The sequence below is a fragment of the Nycticebus coucang genome, chromosome 3 (assembly GCF_027406575.1).
Source record: "Nycticebus coucang isolate mNycCou1 chromosome 3, mNycCou1.pri, whole genome shotgun sequence".
NCBI classification, from domain to species: Eukaryota; Metazoa; Chordata; class Mammalia; order Primates; family Lorisidae; genus Nycticebus; species Nycticebus coucang.
In genome coordinates, this window is record NC_069782.1 from 20,395,225 (window position 1) to 20,416,958 (window position 21,734).

At 48.9% G+C, this 21,734-nt stretch overlaps 1 protein-coding gene across 1 annotated transcript in view; it reads right to left on the reverse strand.

Moving 5' to 3' along the window:
* DRAM1 (DNA damage regulated autophagy modulator 1) overlaps positions 1–15,416 on the reverse strand; it is a 49,131-nt gene extending 33,715 nt beyond the window's left edge. Inside the window, exon 1 of the mRNA XM_053582967.1 lies at positions 13,198–15,416. Coding sequence (XP_053438942.1) covers positions 13,198–13,931 — 734 coding nt within the window. The 5' untranslated portion in view covers positions 13,932–15,416. The remainder of the gene's footprint in view (positions 1–13,197) is intronic.
* Positions 15,417–21,734: the final 6,318 nt, after the last annotated feature.

Consider the following 21,734-nt stretch of genomic DNA (forward strand, 5'->3'; position numbering starts at 1 on the left):
AGCCACATACACTGAGGCTGGTGGGTTCAAACCCAGCCTGGGCCAGCTAAAGCAACAATGACAACTGCAACAACAGCAGCAATAAAAACAACAAAAAAAATAGCGGGGCGTTGTGGCGGGCACCCTGTAGTCTCAGCTACTTGGGAGGCTGAGGCAAGAGAATAGCTTAAGCCCAAGAGTTGCTGTGAGCTGTGACACCATGACACTCTACCAAAGGCGACATAATGAGACTCTGTCTCAAAAAGAAAACAAATAGACAACTTTTTAAAATTGCACACAAATTTTATGGACACCCTGTATAAACAGGTACCCTGTTTCCCCCCAAAATAAGACATCCTCCAAAAATAAGACCTACTTACTGGAAAGATAAGACGTCCCCTGAAAATAAGACCTAGTGCATCTTTGGGAGCACACCTTAAAATAAGACACTGTCTTATTTTCGGGGAAACAGGATATATTCTAAAATTAGCCTTGAACCAAATGCCCTTCCCTCTTTTTTTTTAGAGACAGAGTCTCACTTTATCACCCTCAGTAGAGCGCTGTGCCATCACAGTTCACAGCAACCTCCAACTCCTGGGCTTAGGCGATTCTCCTGCCTCAACCTCCTGAGTAACTGGGACCACAGGCACCTGCCACAATGCCCGGCTATTTTGTTGTTGTTGTTGTTGCAGTTCGGCTGGGACTGGGTTTGAACCCGCCACCCTCGGTATATGGGAGCAGCGCCCTACTCACTGAGCCACAGGCGCCGCCCTGCCCTTCTCTCTTTAACATGAGAATCTATCCAGAGCAATGTGGACTGATCCCTTGATAATACTAGAAGCAAACTCTTCTAGAGAACATAGCACATTCTGGAACCAGGGTGTTAATGATTTCCAAGTGAGTTATATGAAGTAGGTGCTATTATTATGACTTTTGTTTTTTTAAGACAGAGCCTCACTTTATTGCTCCAGGCTAGAATGCCATGGTGTCAGCTCACAGCAACCTCAAACTCTTATGCTCAAGCAATCCTCCTGCCTTAGCCTCCCAAGTAGCTGGGACCACAGGAGCCCACCACACGGACTAGCTAGTTTTTCCATTTTTAGTAGAGATGGGAGTCTGGTCTTGAACCCCTCAACTGAAGCAATCTTCCCACTTCAGCCTCCTAGCGTGCTGGGGTTTACAGGTGAGCTAGCATGCCTGCTGCGTACGTAGATGCTGTTACTAACCTATGGAGGAGCAGTCATGCGGGCGCAGCACCCAACAGAACAGCATCCTACCCCAGGCTGTCTGCTCCAGGCTCTTGCTCTTAGCCATGCTCCTCAGTGCCATTAGCAAATTCTGTAAATATTCAATAATACAACGTGAGATCACAAATTTTGTGAAACAAAGGATTTCGTGAAGGCACCAGAAGGGTACTGGAGAATGGCTGGAATCACAACCAAAGTCAATGAACAATGAATTGCTGACAAAATCAGTTAACAATTAAAGAGAGGAAAACTGACAAGGTTTATAAAAGGGGACTATTAGACACAAATTATGTTATTCGAATTAAACCAATATTTATTAAGTACCTAAAACGTGTCAGACACTGTCACAAAGGCTGTGTTTGCAGCAGTGAACAAACCCCCCAACAGTTTGTGTAACAGACAATAAACAAGATTAATGAATATCCTTACATTTAGAGAAGCAAGGCCACTGGGAAAAACTGAAGTCTTCAGACATTTTTGCAAAAATGGACTATTTCACATCCCCTTTCAAAAGCTAAATGTGAAGCATGGGGAACCTGGTGCTAAACCATTTGTAGACAACCTGCTTCTGTGTCGGGGTTTGGTACGAAGCAGAGCAGCCCACTTACGGCAATCGGTCCTTGACATGATTTTTTTTTCTTTTGGTTTTTATTTTTTTTTTGCAGTTTTTGGCCAGGGCTGGGTTTGAACCCACCACCTCCAGCATATGGGGCTGGCACCCTACTCCTTTGAGCCACAGGCATCACCCTTGTTTGTTTTTTTGAGACAGAGTCTCACTATGTCCCCCTCTGTAGAGTGCTGTACTGTCACAGCTCACAGCAACCTCAAACTCTTAAGGCTTAAGCAATTCTCTTGCCTGAGCCTCCCAAGTAGCTGGGACTACAGGCGCCCTCCACAACATCCAGCTATTTTTTTCCTATAGTTGTCATTGTTATTTGGCAGGCCCGGGCTGGGCTCGAACCCGCCAGCCCCAGTGTATGTGGCCGGTGCCCTAGCCGCTGAACTACAGGCACCAAACCAACATAAGGGTTTTTAAAAAACAAACAAAAGAAAAAGAAAAAAAAATTTTGTAAGCCAAATTTGAAATAAAAGACAATGTGATTCGGCCATAAACTATATTGAAAAAGGTATGAATATCCTTTTAAAAATTAGTATCTGAATCATTTTTGTCCATTGTAAGAATTAGCACAGTTGTGGGCGGCGCCTGTGGCTCAAAGGAGTAGGGCGCCAGTCTCATATGCCAGGGGTGGTGGGTTCAAACCCAGCCCTGGCCAAAAACTGCAAAAAAAAAAAAAAAAAAAAAAAGAATTAGCACAATTGTGATTATAACCTTGATTTTATGATTGTTAGCTAAATACAAGTGAAAATACTTATCCCCTAATTTTCAGTTTCATTTTTGAAGAACCAAATTTCTTCTGTTTGCTATGCAATGTTGGCCCCCCTTTTAAAGTGGCTTAATTCTAGATGACTCAGTTTTCTGCCACCAGCTACTGAGGAGAGACTGTAGTCATGAGCGGGAACAGGGCTGACCAAAGACCACAATCGGCCCAGCAAAACTATTTTTGCACAGTAAGTGAGGCAAGAGCTAGTAAAAAGCAAAGCCAGGTTTTATTTTATTTTATTTTTTGAGACAGTCTCACTATGTCGCCCTTGGTAGAGTGCTATAGCATCACAGCTTGCAGCAACCTCAAACTCTTAGGCTTAAGCGATTCTCTTGCATCAGCCTCCCAAGTAGCTGGGACTACAGGCGCCCACCACAGTGCCCAGCTATTTTTTTGTAGTTGTCATTGTTGTTTAGCAGGCCCAGGCCAGGTTCAAACCCACTAGGCTTGGTGGAGATGGCCAGCGCCATAATCACTGTGCTACGGGTGCCCAGCCCAAAGCCAGGTTTAAGAATTTACTTTAAAAGTATAGGATACTGGGCAGCGCCTCTGGCTCAGGGGGTAGGGTGCCAGTCCCATATACGGAGGGTGGCAGATTCAAACCCGGCCCCAGCTAAACTGCAACAAAAAATATCCGGGTGTAGGGTGGCGCATGTGGCTCAGTGAGTAGGGCGCCGGCCCCATATACCGAGGGTGGTGGGTTCAAACCCAGATTACCCGGCTGAACTGCAACCAAAAAATAGCTGGGCGTTGTGGCAGGCGCCTGTGGTCCCAGCTGCTTGGGAGGCTGAGGCAGGAGAATGGCTGGAGCCCAAGAGATGGAGGTTACTATGAGTCCTGTGACATCATGGCACTCTACTGAAGGCAATAAAGTGAGACTCTGTCTCTACAAAAAAAAAAAAAAAAAATCCGGGTGGCAGACACCTGTAATCCCGACCACTTGGGAGGCTGAGGCAGGAGAATCGCCTAAGCACAAGAATTGGAGGTTGCTGTGAGCTGTGTGACGCCATGGCACTCTACGGAGGACGATAAAGTGAGACTCGGTCTCTTAAAAAAAAAAAAAAAGTAGAGGATCCCAAGGAAGGAAGGTCACTTGAGGCCAAGAGTTCAAGACCAGCCTGAGCAACATAGCAAGACCCTGCCTCTACAAAAAATAGAAAAATTGGCTGGTGTGGTGGCAGGTGCCTGTGGTCCCAGCAACCTGAGAGGATGAGTTAGGAGGATCGCTTGAGCCCAAAAGTTTGCGGTTGCAGTGAGATGATTATACCACTTCATTCTAGCCTGGGCAATAGGGGAAAAAAAAGAGAGAGAAAGTAAACGGTCCTAGAATATTGTGGATTCCAGACACATATTCACAAGAAGATAGAAGTGACTGGTCTACCAGCTGGAATGAGTTAATAAGTGGAGTGAGTTAGCCTGAAGGATTTCTTTTTTTTTTTTTTTTTGTAGAGACAGAGTCTCACTTCATCGCCCTCGGTAGAGTGCCATGGCATCACACAGCTCACAGCAACCTCCAACTCCTGGGCTTAAGCGATTCTCTTGCCTCAGCCTCCCGAGTAGCTAGGACTACAGACGCCTGCCACAACGCCCAGCTATTTTTTGGTTGCAGTTCAGCCGGGGCCGGGTTTGAACCCGCCACCCTCGGTATATGGGGCCGGCGCCTTACCGACTGAGCCACAGGCGCCGCCCTAGCCTGAAGGATTTCATTACAAAGGAAATGTAAAAGGCTATGTGTGCTTGAGAATGTGGGTGTGGCTTTGTACAAATTTAAACTAATCTTCTGAGGTTAATTTTTACTTGCCCTTGGTTTTGACATCCTTGTGTTAATGGTTTCAAAATATGGGAATATCCCTTTAGGCTTTTGAAAGTCATTAAATGTAGTGGCCATTTGAATCCTATTTTTTTTTTTATTAAATCATAACTGTATACATTGATATGATCATGGGGCATCATACACTCGCTTCAAGAATCCTATTTTTTTTTTAAGAGAAATTTTATGTGGGAAGAACAAAGAGAAAGCTTAGAGTATTTCCGAAGACAGAAGTGAGTAAGACCCCTATGTTTTTAATTGGATTTTCTGATAAGAAACCCATTCACCGAACTAAAACATAAATACATACCCAAAAAAGGTATGCTTTAAGGGCTAGGCATGGTAGCTCATGCCTGTACTCCTAGCACTCTGGAAGCCTGAGGCTGGTGGATTGCTCAAGCTCAGGAGTTCGAGAGCACCCTCAACAAGAGTGAGACCCTGGGCGGTGCCTGTGGCTCAGTCGGTAAGGCGCCGGCCCCATATACCAAGGGTGGCGGGTTCAAACCCGGCCCCGGCCAAACTGCAAAAAAACCAAAAAAAAATAGCTGGGCGTTGTGGCGGGCGCCTGTAGTCCCAGCTACTCAGGGGGCTGAGGCAAGAGAATCGCTTAAGCCCATGAGTTGGAGGTTGCTGTGAGCTGTGTGAGGCCACGGCACTCTACTGAGGGCCATAAAGTGAGACTCTGTCTCTACAAAAAAAAAAAAAAAAAAGAGTGAGACCCTGTCTCTACTAGAAGTAGAAAAACTAGCTGGGCATTGTGGTTGGGCGCATGTAGTCCCAGCTTCTTGGGAGGCTGAGTCAGGAGGCTCTCTTGAGCCTAACAGTTTGAGGTTGCTGTGAGCTATGATGCCAAACAGAACTCTGTTTCATAAAAAAAAGTTTGGGCGGCGCCTGTGGCTCAGTCGGTAAGGCGCCGGCCCCATATACCGAGGGTGGCGGGTTCAAACCCGGCCCCGGCCAAACTGCAACCAAAAAATAGCCGGGCGTTGTGGCGGGCGCCTGTAGTCCCAGCTACTTGGGAAGCTGAGGCAAGAGAATGGCTTAAGCCCAGGAGTTGGAGGTTGCTGTGAGCTGTGTGAGGCCACAGCACTCTACCGAGGGCCATAAAGTGAGACTCTGTCTCTACAAAAAAAAAAAAAAAAAAAATTTACATTCCCACGATCAGTGTATGAGAGAGCCTATGTCCCAAAGTCGTCTCACCAGTAGTGTTAATCATATATTTGGGTGTCTGCTAATCCAGAAAATGAAAACTGGCATTTGGGAGTTTTAATTTGAAATTTTTATTCCTATTCCCAAACTTGAGCATCTTTCAACATTTCCAAGAACTACTTGCTTATATCTGTCCAATATATGAAGAAGAACAATGTTACAAGGAGAAGATATCTGGTAAGGAAGCTGATTTTGAATGTCATAATGGGGAGAAAACGTTCTTAAGTTTCTACCTTTTAATTAAAGTGTTTGGCTGTTCTAAAAACATCAAATAATCAGATTGGTTGAACAATGTTAGAATGACAAAAGGGGACTCATTCTGAGAACCTCCAAATTGACTAGCTTTATCAAGCCTTCCCCAAAAGGATCTGCCCTGGCCTGCCCTGGGGTAAGTAGTGAGTGCCCAAGAAATATTCATTCAACAAATATGGAGAACTGGTGCAGGGACTTACCTCTGTAATCCTAGCACTCTGGGAGGCTGAGGCAGGTGGATTGTTTGAACTCAGGAGTTCAAGACCACCCTGAGCAAGAGTGAGACCCTATTTGTTCTAAAAATAGAAAAACTGGGGCGACACCTATGGCTCAGTGGGTAGGGTGCTGGCCCCATATACCAAGGGTGGCGGGTTCAAACTGCAACAAAAAATAGCCAGGCGTGGCAGGCGCGTGTAGTCCCAGCTACTCAGGAGGCTGAGGCAAGAGAATCGCCTAAGCCCAAGAGCTGGAGGTTGCTATGAACTGTGATGACACAGCATCAAAGTGAGACTCTGTCTCTAAAACAATAATAATAAAATAAATAAATAAAAATAGAAAAACTAGCCAGGCGCTGTGGTGGGCACCTGTGGTCCCAGCTACTTGGGAGGCTGAGGCCAGAGGATCATTTCAGCCTAAGAGTTTGAGGTTGCTGTGAGCTGTAATGTCACCGCACTCTAGTGAGAGCAACAACTTGAGACTCTGTCTCAAAAATAAATAAATAAAATAAGTAAGTTAAATCATATGATTTGTTAGAAGGTGATAGGTGGGATGGTGATAAAAAGAAACTGGATGTGGTGAATCAGGAGTGGTCAGGCCCAATTTTAAATAAGGGTGATCAGGCTCAGCACCTGTAGCTCAGTGAGTAGGGCACCAGCCACATACACTGAGCCTGGCAGTTTAGAGCCCGGCCCAGGCCTGCTAAACAATGACAACTGCAACTAAAAAATAGCCAGGCGTTGTGGTGGGTGCCTGTAGTGCCAGCTACTTGGGAGGCTGAGGCAAGAGAATTGCTTAAGCCTAAAATTTGAGGTTGCTGTGAGCTGTGAAAGCACCGCACTCTACGGAGGGTGACAAAGTGAGACTCTATCTTAATAAAAAATAAATAAATAAATAAAAAGGGTGATCAGGGCAAGTCTCACGGAGATGATAACATATGAACAAGGAGGAAAGGGAGAAAGTCTGGTGATATTTGGAGGAAGAGCATTCTGGCAGAGGGAATAGTCAATGCAAAGTCCTGGAGGAGAAGTGACCGACGTGTTTAAGATACAGGAAGGATGGGCGGCGCCTGTGGCTCAGCGGGTAGGGCGCTGGCCCCATATGCCTAGGGTGGCGGGTTCAAACCCAGCCCTGGCCAAACTGCAACAAAAAAATAGCCGGGAGTTGTGGTGGGCGCCTGTAGTCCCGGCTACTTGGGAGGCTGAGTCAAGAGAATCGCCTAAGCCCAAGGATTTGGAGGTTGCTGTGAGCTGTGTGACGCCACAGCACTCTACGGAGGGTGATAAGGTCAGACTCTGTCTCTACAAAAAAAAAAAAAAAAGATACAGGAAGGAGGCCAGCAAGGATGGAGGAGAGTATGAGGAGTAGCGGGGACTTAATTAAGGTTACAGATTATAAAGTGGAGCATTTCTGGCCACTGGACGACTATGGAGTCACTCCTGTCACTTCTCCCTGTATGATTCTATCTACATCTTTTTTTTTTTTTGTAGAGACAGAGTTTCACTTTATGGCCCTCGGTAGAGTGCCGTGGCCTCACACAGCTCACGGCAACCTCCAACTCCTGGGCTTAAGCGATTCTCCTGCCTCAGCCTCCCGAGTAGCTGGGACTACAGGCGCCCGCCACAACGCCCGGCTATTTTTTGGTTGCAGTTTGGCCGGGGCCAGGTTTGAACCCGCCACCCTCGGTATATGGGGCCGGCGCCTTACTGACTGAGCCACAGGCGCCGCCCTCTATCTACATCTTACATCTTGGCTCTTACCAAGTGACTTAGTTTTCTTGAAAGGGTAGGGGCAGGTGGGTTCGAACTCGACCCCAGCCAAAACTGCAAAAAGAAAAAAGAAAAGGCAGGGGCAATCCCATGCTCCAGCTGCTCCAGTAAGCAAACGACTCCAAACCCCCGCACATACAGATAATCAATTCACCTAGGTCGAGGACTGGCAACAAAGGGACAATGACATGCCTTTTTTGCTATTAATTTTGTTTTTCCTGAAGGCTCCCTTTCCTGGTTAAATATTAAACGCCCTTCCTTAGAGTGTCTGTAATGTGAGCATCTCACAAGTCCTTCACCTCAGTCAGCTTATTCCCCATTTCTGAATGGCTCCCATTTCAAGTTCACCTTGGGGCCATGTTAACCACAACTACCTCAGACAATTCCACAAAGACTCAAACCATGCCCCTGTCAGCTTGGCAAATGTGTTACATATTATGTGTCTCTGACCTCTAGATCCAGGATAAACAGTTACTATTTTCTCAATAAAAAGCATTGCAAGGGCAGGGCAAGGTGGTTCACCCTATAATCCTAGCACTCTGGGAGGCTGAGATGAGAGGATCCCTTGAGTTCAGGAGTTCAAGACCAGCCTGAGCAAGAGTGAGACATTCCCCCCCACATTACTAAAAATAGAAAAAATGAGCATTATGTCAGAATAATAAAAATAGAAAAAATTAATCAAGCACTGTGTCAGGCACCTGTAGTCTCAGCTACTCAGCAGCTGATGCACAACTGCATCAAACTCCTCAAACCCAGGAGTTTGAGGCTGCTGTTGCTAGCCTGATGCCAGTGCAGTCCAGCCTGGGGCAACACAGTTAAGACTAACTTTAAAAAAGGGAGGGAGGGGGTGCCTGCCCCAAATATCGAGGGTGGCGGGTTCGAACCCGGCCCTGGCCAAACTGCAACAAAAAGTAGGCTTAGGCAATTCTCTTCCCTCAGCCTCCCCAGTAACTGGAACTACAGGTGCCCACCACAATGCCCGGCTATTTTTTTGTTGCAATTTGGCCAGGGCCAGGTTCAAACCCACCACCCTCAGTATATGGGGCTGGCGCCCTACCCACTGAGCCACAGGCTCTTTTAAACTCTAGTCCCCTCTTTCCTCACCTTTGTTTTTCCTTCCTTGACAGAACTACAAAAACAATAACAACAAAAATATACCACAAAAACCCAAAGAGAACATTGCTCACCAGACAGACACTCTTTTTTTTGTAGAGACAGTCTCACTTTATCCCCCTCAATAGAGGGCCGTGGCGTCACAACTCACAGAAACCTCCGATTCCTGGGCTTAGCCAATTCTCTTGCCTCAGCTTCCGGAGTAGCTGGGACTACAGGCGTATTTTTTTGTTGCAGTTTGGCATCTTACAGGCATTAACAAATCTTGGATGTCACTGATCTGATCATCCTCTCACCAACCAATGCAGGTCTAGAGGGATCACACCACTTAGATAAGGATGGGATTTTTTTTTTTTTTTGAGACAGAATCTCACTGTGTATCCCTGGGTAGGGTGCCCTGGTGATACCGGAATTTCACTCTCCAGTAGGTCCTGGGTCTCAAGGATTCAAAGAATGAACCCACAGACCACAGATCAGTAGTAGATAGGATTTTTATTGGACATTAGAAAGGGGGCAGCGCCTGTGGCTCAAGGAGTAGGGCGCCGGTCCCATATGCTGGAGGTGGCGGGTTCAAACCCAGCCCTGGCCAAAAACCATAAGAAAAGAAAAAAAAAAAAAAAAAGTTGGAAAGGAATACAGAAGAAGTAAAAAGCACCAAAGCTTCTGGAAGGGGGAAAGAACTGAACTGAGGAGTCTCTAGGTGGGCTCTTTTATCTAGGGGTCTTAAGTCTAGAGGATTACACAAGGCTGGCAGTTGGTAAATGGAAAAACATCTTTTCAAAGTTAATGAGTGCATTAACAAATGAATGAATGTAGTTCCTCCTAAACTAGGGCGTGGTTATCAGGTCCTCTACGGTCTTTGTCCCTGAGAAGGGACAAGCAAGTGTGCTCCCACCCACAGTGGAACCACCCCCAAATCCATCACAGGCTGCTTTGTTCATAATCTTATCAGAGCCCAGAGGGTGTGTCCGGAAGAAAACAATCTGCTTGTGCCTGGAAATGGGGGTCTGACCTCTGAGCTCACCTGGACCTAGAGAATGGGGGGGCTCCCTGTCTAGCCCTGAGTGGTGGAATACTGTATCACTGGCATCATCACAGCTCACAGCAACCTCAAACTCTTGGGCTCAAGAGATTCTCTTGCCTCAGCCTCCTGAGTAGCTGGGACTACAGGCACCCTCCACCATGCCAGGCTAGTTTTTTCTGTCTTTAGTAGAGATGGAGTCTCGCTGTTGCTCAGGCTGGTCTTGAGCTCCTGAGCTCAAGCAGTCCACAGGATGGCATTATTCTAATGTTGACAGCACAGAGCTGGAAGCCATATAAAAAGATCAGCCTGCGTGGCGCCTGTGGCTCGTGAGTAGGGTGCCGGCCCCATATACCAAGGGTGGCAGGTTCGAACCCGACCCCGGCCAGATTGCGACAAAAAAAGAGCCAGGTGCCTGTAGTCCCAGCTACTCAGGAGGCTGAGGGAAGAGAATCGCCTAAGCCCGGGAGTTGGAGGTTGCTGTGAGCTGTGACACCATTGCACTCCACCAAGGGTGACAAAGTGAGACTGTCTCTAAAAAAAATGATCAGCCTGCAAGACCCAACTACAAAGGGACTCTACCTAACAAATGCAAACACTGTAACCTAGTTGTTTGTACCCTCACATAAACCTGAAATTAAAAAGGGGGCGGGGGGGTAGTTGGGCACAGTGGCTCAGGCCTATAATCCTAGCATTCTGGGAGGCTGAGGCAGCTGGATTGCCTAAGCTCACAGGTTCGAGACCAGCCTGCGCAACAGTGAGACCTCATCTCTAAAAATTGCCAGGCATTGTGGCCTGCTCCTACAGTACCAGCTACTTAGGAGGCTGAGGCAAGAGAATCGCTTGAGCCCAAGAGTTTGAGGTTGCTGTGAGATATGATGCCATGGCATTCAACCAAGGGTGATAAAGTGAGACTGTCTCTAAAAATAATAAAATAAATAAATAAAATTTTTAAAAAGGGGGGCGGCATCTGTGGCTCAGTGGGTAGGGCGCTGGCCCCATATACCGAGGGTGGCGGGTTCAAACCCGGCCCCGCTGAACTGCAACAAAAAAATAGCCGGGCATTGTGGCAGGTGCCTGTAGTCCCAGCTGCTCGGGAGGCTGAGGCAAGAGAATCGCCTAAGGCCAGGAACTGGAGTTTGCTGTGAGCTGTGTGATGCCACCACACTCTACTGAGGGCGGTAAAGTGAGACTCTGTCTCTAAAAAAAAAAAAATATTTTTTAAAGAATCAGCCATTGTCATTGGTACTGATGACATGACCCTCAGGAAAGGTAGAGGCCAAAGCACAGGAAAAATAAATTGGTCAAATAACACAAGAGATGTCACAAGTTCTTAGCAAGTTGAGGGCTCTGACTTTAGGAGTGCAGTGCCTAGAGGGGTCTTGGGCAGCCTAGACCAGACTCCCAAGGACCAGGAGAGCAGTGTTGCTTTCCATAGGGGACAGATCTGGGTGTGAATTCTGCTTCTGCCATTTCCTACAGTGACATCAGTGTCACATTGTTGATATTTTGTCATTTGTTTTAAACCTCCATTTCCTTGCATTACAAATGAGCCTAGACGTCTGTTTCAAAGGATGTTGGGAGGCAAAAGTGAAATAGCAACCTGTTTAGAGAAAACTTGGGTCTACCTCTTATCCAATAAATGTCACCTATCAGGACCCACCTTTCTTTGTTTGTTTGTTTGTTTTTGAGACAGAATCTCGCTCTATCCCCTGGGTAGAGAGCCACCGAATCACAGCTCATAGCAACCTCAAACTCTTGGGCTCAAGTGATTCTCCAGCCTCAGCATCCCTAGTAGCTGGGACTACAGGCACCCACTACGCCCAGCTAGTTTTCAGTAGAGAAAGTAGACTTGCTCAGGCTGGTCTCAAACTCCTGACCTCAGGCTATCCACTGGCTTTACAGGCAAGAGCCAAGGCTCCTGGCCCCCATCCTTGCCTCAGTGCTGCCAAACAGGAGTCCTCCTGAGGTTCTGTCCTACACTCAGCCTGGAAGTTCTACCGTCTATCCCAAACCCTCCAGTGCCACTCTGCTCCTGTTCAGAGTAAAGGCAGACCTGCTCTGCTCTGTACCCGGCCCCTCTTACATCCTGGGCTGTGGGGGACACCTCTCCTGATGGTCAGACCAGTACCCCAGCCCTCCATACAACCCGGGCTGTGGGGGGCACCTCTCCTGGTGATCAGACCAGTACCCCAGCCCTCCATACATCCCGGGCTATGGGGGGGCATCTCTCCTGATGGTCAGACCAGTACCCCAGCCCTCCATAATTCCCGGGCTGTGGGGGGCACCTCTCCTGGTGATCAGATCAGTACCCAGCACCCCATACAATCCCGGGCTGTGGGGGGCACCTCTCCTGGTGGTCAGACCAGTACCCCAGCACCCCATACATCCCGGGCTGTGGGGGGCACCTCTTCTGGTGATCAGATCAGTACCCAGCACCCCATACATCCCAGGCTGTGGGGGGCACCTCTCCTGGTGATCAGATCGGTAACTAGCACCCCATACATCCCGGGCTGTGGGGGGCACCTCTCCTGGTGGTCAGATCAGTACCCCAGCCCTCCACACATCCCGGGCTGTGGGGGGCACCTCTCCTGGTGATCAGATCAGTACCCAACACCCCATACATCCCGGGCTGCGGTGGAGGGCACTTCTCCTGGTGGTCAGACCAGTACCCCGCCCTCCATACATCCCGGGCTGTGGGGGGCACCTCTTCTGGTGATCAGATCAGTACCCAGCACCCCATACATCCCGGGCTGTGGGGGGCACCTCTCCTGGTGGTCAGACCAGTACCCCAGCCCTCCACACATCCCGGGCTGTGGGGGGCACCTCTCCTGGTGATCAGATCAGTACCCAGCACCCCATACATCCCGGGCTGTGGGGGACACCTCTTCTGGTGATCAGATCAGTACCCAGCACCCCATACATCCCAGGCTGTGGGGGGCACCTCTCCTGGTGATCAGATCAGTACCCAGCACCCCATACATCCCGTGCTGTGGGGGGCACCTCTCCTGGTGATCAGATCAGTATCCAGCCCTCCATACATCCCGGGCTGTAGGGGGCACCTCTCCTGGTGGCCAGACCTCGGTCGTACTGCTGGGCGCCCCCTGATGGGTGCGGACACCTGCCCTCCCCGTCGGCGGCGCCGCCCTGCGGCCCCCGTGCCTGCTCCCCAGCGCCTGGCGCCCACTCTGCCTCTCACCTGATGTAGGGGAGGAAGGGGTTGACGTGCCCGGACAGCACGGCGACCACGTAGGAGATGATGAAGGCGGCGGACGACCAGGTCACCAGGAGGAAGGGGATGAAGGCCATTCCCCTCAGGAAGCACAGCATCGCGAGGGCGCTGCGCTCGGCTGGGCCGGGCGCCGGTTGCTCCGGGCTGCCTGGAGGCGGGGTCCGCGCACTTGGTGGCGGCCACGGCGAAGACGGCCACGGGCGACGGGACGGGGCGGCTCCGCGACGGCCGGGGCGGGCCGGGCCCCGGAGGGAGGGGAAGCGCAAAGAGCGGAGCGACGCGGCGGGCGGCAAGGCGGCCGGGCCGGGGGTGGGTGGGGCGCGGGCCGCCCGGGCTTGTTGCGAAACCAGTGAAGTCACAAAGCGGAGGGGCGGCCGACCCGGGGGCGCGCGGCGACCTCCCAGCGGACGCGACGCCGGAGCCGGCGGGGACGCGACGGTCGAGTTCCTTTCGCTTTTGGTTTGGACACCGAGCGGGTGGGCGCGAAAGGCTAGGCGGGGTCGCCGGCGGGATGCGAACTCTGGCTTTCCCGCCTCGGTTCTTGCGTAACCCCGGAGGAATGGATTCACTCCTTCACCCCCTTCGTCCCCTGAGGTTTCCGGGATACTGGAACTCTCACCCCGAGGGCTTCCCCCCCGAGGTCCCGCTGCTGGCGCTGGGCGGCGGAGAGTGTGGTTAGCGCGTGGTGACACCCACGCCATCCAGTCGGGAGGCTGTCGCTGGGGTCCTGACAGAAGTATGTGGTGACGTTCCCTAGGCCACCACGGGACACAGAGGTGGCACCCACCTGGATTGTGCACACCTGAAAGTCAGGACCTTGTAGGAGCAGGGGGAGGAGGAGGCGGGTGCAACTCGGCCCCTGGTGCTGCTTTCCGCCATGGTACATCTGTAGGATTCCTTTCCTGGAAATCACATTCCCTTTCTCCTCGTGGGGATCTGGATTGTTCAGTTTGGAGCCTTGACCTAAGTTAAGTAATGGTGACTTGATACATTTCAAACAAGGCAAAAGGGATTTGTGTGCCGGAGGTAATTGCAAGCACGATGATTTTGAAATACAGGGTGTGCATAAAGGTTAAAATTGCACACTGTTTTAAATTGCAGGTGAACTTTGTGGACACCATTAGTTCAGGGTTCCTGGGCCTGAGGTGGGTGCTGAGGTCGTTGGGTCATGCTGACCAAGCCTGAGTTCCTTCCAGACACATTAACTTTTGTTGGGTGCTGCAACCTACTCAGCGGTTCTCAACCTGTGGGTCGCGACACCCAGGCACTGTATTAAAGGGCCGTGGCATTTAATAGAAGGTTGAGAACCCCTGAACTAGAAGACAGACTGCTGGAGGAAATAGCACCACCAGGACCGAGGAGTCTGATAGAGCAAAATAACATAAAATTATATGAAATATTGAATAGAAAGGAGAGGATTTTTAAAAGTAAAAGTGGCTTATGCACAGAGCTTGGGGCCAGGGTCCAAGCGGTAAGATGAAGGGCCAAGGTTTTTGTTTTGTTTTTTGTGACAGAGCCTCAAGCTATCGCCCTGGGTAGAGTGCCATGGCACCACAACTCACAGCAACCTCCAAACTCCTGTGCTTAAGCGCGATTCTCTTGCCTCAGCGTCCCAAGTAGCTGGGACTACAGGCACCCACCACAATGCCCAGCTGTTTTTTGGTTGTAGTTGTCATTGTTCTTTGGCAGGCCCAGGCTGGATTCAAACCTGCCAGCTCTGGTGTATATGGCTGATGCCTTAGCCACTTGAGCTACAGATGCAGAGCCAGGGCCAAGGTTTTCTAACAGATGACATCAGAACTTTCAAAAGGAAAATAATAGGTGGGGAAGTGGGGCTCACACCTATAATCCTAGCACTCTGGGAGGCCCAGGCAGGTGGATTGCTTGAGCTCAGGAGTTCCAAGCCAGCTTGAGCAAAAGTAAGACCCTGTCTCTACGGAAAATAGAAAAACTGGTGGTGCCCTTAGCTCAGTCGCCAAGGCGCCTGCCACGTATACCTTGGCGTGTTCGAACTCGGCCAGCCTGCTAAGCAACAATGACAACTGCAACCCAAAACAGACGGGCGTTGTGGCCGGCGCCTGTAGTCCCAGCTACTTGGGAGGCTGAAGCAAGTGGAACTCTTGAGCCCAAGAGTTTGAAGTTGCTGTAAGCTATGATGAGGCCTTGGCACTCTACCCAGGAGAACAATGAGATTCTATCTTTGTTTTTTTTTTTTTTTTTTTTCTTTTTCTTTTTGTAGAGACAGAGTCTCACTTTGTGGCCCTCGGTAGAGTGCCATGGCATCACACAGCTCACAGCAACCTCCAACTCCTGGGCCTAAGCGATTCTCTTGCCTCAGCCTCCCAAGTAGGCGGGACTACAGGCGCCCGCCACAACGCCCAGCTATTTTTTGTTTGCAGTTCAGCAGGGGCCGGGTTTGAACCCGCCACCCTCGGTATATGGGGCCGGCGCCTTACAGACTGAGCCACAGGCACCGCCCATGAGATTCTATCTTAAAAAAATAAAAAACAAACAACAACAACCCAAAAAAAAGGAAAATAATTACTAATACTAAGCAAGCAAAGAAAATGAGACTAGCATTCCAGACCCAGAAATCAAGAAAAAATTTCATAGATTGACAGAGCATGTTTCTCTGGAACTAGAAAAGTATTTCAGTAGTGTGAGACAGGGAATAAAAAAGGAACAAAGAGGCAAAGACTATTAAGAGTCTTGGATTATGGTTTGCCGCCGTGCTCAGTAGTTAGGGCTCTGGCCACATACACCAGGGTTGGCGGATTCAAACCCTGTCCGGGTCTGCTAAACAACAATGACAACTACACCAAAAAAATAGCCAGGCATTGTGGCAGGCGCCTGTAGTCCCAGCTACTTGGGAGGCTGAGGCAAGAGAATCGCTTAAGCCCAAGAGTTTGAGGTAGCTGCGAGCTGTGACACCACAGCACTCTCCTGAGAGCGACATAATGAAACTCTGTCTCCCAAAAAAAAAAAAAGGGCGGCACCTGTGGCTCAGTGAGTAGGGTGCTGGCCCCATATACCGAGGGTGGCAGATTTGAACCCAGCCCCGGCCAAACTGTAATAACAACAACAACAAAATAGCAGGGCATTGAGGCAGGTGCCTGTGGTCCCAGCTACTCAGGAGGCTGAGGCAGGAGAATTGCCTAAACCCAAGAGCTGGAGGTTGCTGTGAGCTGTGACACCATGGCACTCTACCAAGGGCAACAAATCAATACTCAAAAAAAAAAGTCTTGGATTATTCTGATAGTCAGGGGAGAGTAGAAAGACCAGCATTTCAAAAGATCATTTCAGCTATGGGGTGAGGGCCCACCGTACCGTAAAGAAGAAGCTTTAAACCAAGGCTTTTTCAAAATCACAAAAGCTGCATCCATGATGTTCTACTGTAATCTCTACCTAAATTTTTGTGTTCTGAAAACCACTGTATTCCCTCATCTTCCCTCCCTAGCCCCATCATCTCCCTTTTCTCCTTTCTTCTCTGCCATTGCATCATTAGGTTTTTTATTTTTTGAGACAGAGTCTCACTTTGTCACCCCTGGTAGAATGCTGTGACATCACTGCTCACAGCAACTTCAAGCTCTTGGGCTGAAGTGATTCTCTTGTCTCAACCTCCCAAGTAGCTGGGACTACAGGCGCCCCCCATAATGTTATTAATAGAGAAAAGGTGGGCTCAGGCTATGAACTCAGACAATCCACCTGCCCTGGCCTCCCAGAGTCTGTTTAAACAACAGACTCTCCTTTAAGCAGAGGAATTATGACACCACCTGATCATCTTATGTTTCGGTTGTTTATGTAATTCCTGTAACCAAGTCAACCAGCTTATCACCTTTTTTTTAGAGATAGGATCTCACTTTGTGGCCCTCGGTAGTGTGCTATGGTGTCACAGCTCACAGCAATCTCAAGCTCCTGGGCTTAGGCAATTCTCTTGCCTCAGCCTCCTGAGTAGCTGGGACTACAGGCGCACGCCACAACTCCCATCTATTTTTGTTGTTGTTGTTACAGTTTGTCCGGGGTGGGTTTGAACCCACCACCCTCGGTCGATGCCCTGCCCACTGAGCCACAGGCGCCATCCTGCTTATCACCTTTTTTTAAGAGACAGCGTTGTCTCAGTATGTTACCCAGGATAGTCTTCAATTCCTGGCCTCAGGAATCCTCCCACCTTTGCCTTCCAAGATGCTACGATTATAGGCATGAGCCACCCTGGCTGGCCTGGCTTATCATTTTTGACACAAATACAGTTACATGGGTTGTCTTACCATAGTGCTAAAAAATACTTTGTTGCTTAAGATAAGTATGTATACATAAATATTTAAAATAAGTACAGGCACACCTCATTTTATTGTATTTTGCTTTATTGCATTTCACCTTATCAATTTTTTTATCAATTAAATGTTTGTGGCAACTTTGCAATAAGCAAGTCTTTGTGGTCATTTTTCTAACAGCATATGTTCGCTTCTCTGTCCCCATCATTTTAGTAATTCTTGCAACATTTCAGACTTTTTCATTATTATTATATATGACATGGTAATCTGTAAGGAGTGATCTTTGGTGTGGTGTTACCTTAGTAATTATTTTGGGGCACCACGAACTATGCCCATATAAAATGGCAACTTGTAAATGTGTGTATTCTGACTGCACCACAAAAACTTCCTTGTTCCTTCATGTCTCCCTGTCCTCTGGCCTCTCCCCTGAGACAGAACAATAAATAACCGTACAATGGCTTCTGAGTGTTCAAGTGAAAGGAAGAGTTGCTAATCTCTCACTTTAAATCACAAGCTAGAAATGGTTAAATTTAGTAAGAACAGCATGTCAAAAGTCTTATGATAGATAAAGCTAGCCCACTGTGCCAAGAAATTGGCCAAGTTGTGAATTCAAAGGAAAACTTCTTGAAGTAAATTAAAAGTGGTACTCCACTGAACACACAAATGATAAGAAAGTGAAACAGGGCAGGTGCGATGGCTCGTGCCTGTAATTCTAGCACTCTGGGAGGCCAAGGCCAATGGACCTCTTGAGCTCAGGACTTTGAGACTAGCCTGAGCAAAAGCAAGACCCTTATCCCTACTAAAAATAGAAAAACTGGGCGGCACCTGTGGCTCAAGGAGTAGGGCGCCAGTCCCATATGCCGGAGATGGCGGGTTCAAACCTAGCCCCGGCCAAAAACCACACACACACAAAAAAAACTAGGGCCAGGCACAGTGGCTCATTCCTGTAATCCCAGCCCTTGGGATTGTGGCAGGTTCAAACCCCGTCCCAGCCAAACTGCAAACAAAAAATAGCTGGGCATTGTGGTAGGTGCCTGTAGTCCCAGCCACTCAGGAGGCAGAGGTAAGAGAATCGCCTAAGCCCAAGAGCTAGAGGTTGCTGTGAGCTATAATGCTACAGCACTCTACCAAGGGTGACAGTGAGACTGTCTCTCTAAAAAAAGAGGATCTCTTCAGCCCAAGAGTTTGAGGTTGTTGTGAGCTATGACACCAGGATACTCTACCCACGGCAACAGAATGAGACTCTTTCTCAAAAAAAAAAGAAAAAGAAAAGGAAGTGAAACAGCCTTAATTGCTAATAAGGAGAAATTTTGCAGTCTGGATAAAAGATCGAATAACCACAAGCCTAATTCAGAAAAAGGCCCTAACACGCTTCAGTTCTGTGAAGGCTAAGTAAGAGAAGTGAGGAAGCTGCAGAAGAAATACTGGAAACTAGAAGAGGTTGGTTTATGAGATTTAAGAAAAGAAGCTGTTGGGCGGCGCCTGTGGCTCAGTCAGTAAGGCGCCAGCCCCATATACTGAGGGTGGCGGGTTCAAACCAAGCCCCGGCCCCGGCCAAACTGCAACCAAAAAATAGCCAGGTGTTGTGGCGGGCGCCTGTAGTCCCAGCTACTCGGGAGGCTGAGGCAAGAGAATCGCTTAAGCCCAGGAGTTGGAGGTTGCTGTGAGCTGTGTGAGGCCACGGCACTCTACCGAGGGCCATAAAGTGAGACTCTGTCTCTACCAAAAAAAAAGTAGGGCGGCGCCTGTGGCTCAGTGAGTAGGGCTCCGGCCCCATATGCCGAGGGTGGCGGGTTCAAACCCAGCCCCAGCCAAACTGCAACAACAACAACAAAAATAGCCAGGAGGCTGAGGCAAGAGAATCGTGTAAGCCCAAGAGTTAGAGGTTGCTGTGAGCCGTGTGACACCACGGCACTCTACCCGAGGGCGGTACAGTGAGACTGTCTCTACAAAAAAAAAAAAGAAAAGAAGCTGTTGAAATAATGTAAAAGTACAAGATGAAGCAGAAGTGCTGATGGAGAGGAAGCAAGTGATCCAGAAGATCTAGCTAAGATAATTGATGAAGGCGGCTACACTAAACAATGTATTTTCAAAATAGAAAAATAGAATAGCCTTCTATTGGCATCTGGGAGTTTCAAAGCTACAGAGAAGGCATGCCTGGCTCCAAAACTTGAACGGACAGGCTGACACTCTTGTTAGGGCATAATGCAGCTGGAGACTTAAGTTGATGTAGATGTTCACTTATTATCCTGAAAATCCTAGGGCCCTAAAGAATTAAATCACATGGCACCTGTGGCTCAGTGGGTAGGGTGGCAGCCCCATATACCGAGGGTAGTGAGTTCAAACCCGGTCCCAGCGAGATTGCAACAAAAAAATAGCCGAGCATTGTAGCAGGCGCCTGTAGTCCCAGCTACTCGGGAGGCTGTGGCAAAAGAATCGCCTAAGCCCAGGAGGAGTTGGAGATTGCTGTGAGCTGTGTGACACCATAGCACTCTACTGAGGGCGATAAAGTGAAACTCTGTCTCTACAGAAGAAAAGAAAAAAACAAAATAATTATGTTAAATCAATAAAAAAAGAGAATTATGTTAAATCGACTCTACCTATGTTCTATAGGTGCAACAATAAAATTTGGATGACAGCAATCTGCGACTAAATTTTTTTTTGAGACAGAGTCTCACTATGTCACCCTCAGTAGAATGAAATGGCATCACAGCTCACAGCAACCTCAAACTCTTGGGCTTAAGCAAGATTCTCTTGCCTCAGCCTCCCGAGTAGCTGGGACTACAGGCACCTGCCACAATGCTGGCTATTTTTTTGTTGTTGTTGTTTAGCAGGCCCAAGCTGGGTTCAAACCCACCAGCCTGGGTGTATGTGGCTGGCAGCCTACTCACTGAGCTACAGGTACCACCTGCGACTAAATATTTTAAGTTCACAGTTGAGGGCGGCGCCTGTGGCTCTGTGAGTATATACCGAGGGTGTTGGGTTCAAACCAGGCACTGGCCAAACTGCAGCAAAAAATAGCTGGGCCTTGTGGCAGGTGCCTCTAGTTCCAGCTACTTGGGAGGCTGAGGCAAGAGATTCACCTAAGCCCAGGAGTTGGAAGTTGCTGTGAGCTGTGTGACGCCACGGCACTCTACTGAGGGAGATAAAGTGAGACTCTGTCTCTTTAAAAAAAAAGGCTCAGCGCCTGTGGTTCAAGCCGCTAAGGCGCCAGCCACATACACCTGAGCTGGCAGGTTTGAATCCAGCCTGGACCCGCCAAACAACAATGACGGCTGCGGGCAGCGCCTGTGGCTCAAAGGAGTAGGTTGCCAGCCCCATATGCCAGAGGTGGCGGGTTCAAACCCAGCCCCGGCCAAAAACTGCAAAAAAAAAAAAATGACGGCTGCAACCAAAAAATAGCCGGGTGTTGTGGCGGGTGCCTAATCCCAGCTACTTGGGAAATAGAGGCAAGAGAATTGCTCGAGCCCAGGAGTTGGAGGTTGCTGTGAGCTGTGATGCTACAGCACTCTACCCAAGGCGACAGCTTGAGGCTCTGTCTCAAAAAAAAATTTTTTTTTCACAGTTGAGAACTACCGCTCAGAAGAAAGAGTTCTTTTAATTTTTTTTTAATCTGGCCCGGGCCAGGTTCGAACCTACCACCCTTGGTGCATGTGGCCGGCACCCTACCAACTGAGCTATGGGCACTGCCATTAATTTTTTTTTTTTTTTTTTTTTTTTGTAGAGACAGAGTCTCACTGTACTGCCCTCGGGTAGAGTGCCGTGGCGTCACACGGCTCACAGCAACCTCTTAACTCTTGGGCTTACTCAATTCTCTTGCCTCAGCCTTCCGAGCAGCTGGGACTACAGGCGCCCGCCACAACGCCCGGCTATTTTTTGGTTGCAGTTTGGCCGGGGCTGGGTTTGAACCCGCCACCCTCGGCATATGGGGCTGGCGCCCTACTCACTGAGCCACAGGCGCTGCCCAATTTTTTTTTTTTTTTTTTTTTTAACCAAGCTGGGAATGTGTTGGAATCTATCACCCCTAGAGCATGTGGCTGGCACCCTAACCACTGAGTACAGGCACCCAGCCTAGTTCTTTTAAAATATTATTGCTTGGGGGCGGGTGAGAAAAAATTATAAATAAAAATATTATTGCTCAGGTGGCACCTGGGGCTCAGTGGGTACGACGCCGGCCCCATATACTGAGGGTGGCGGGTTCAAACCTGGCCCCAGCCAAACTGCACCAAAAGT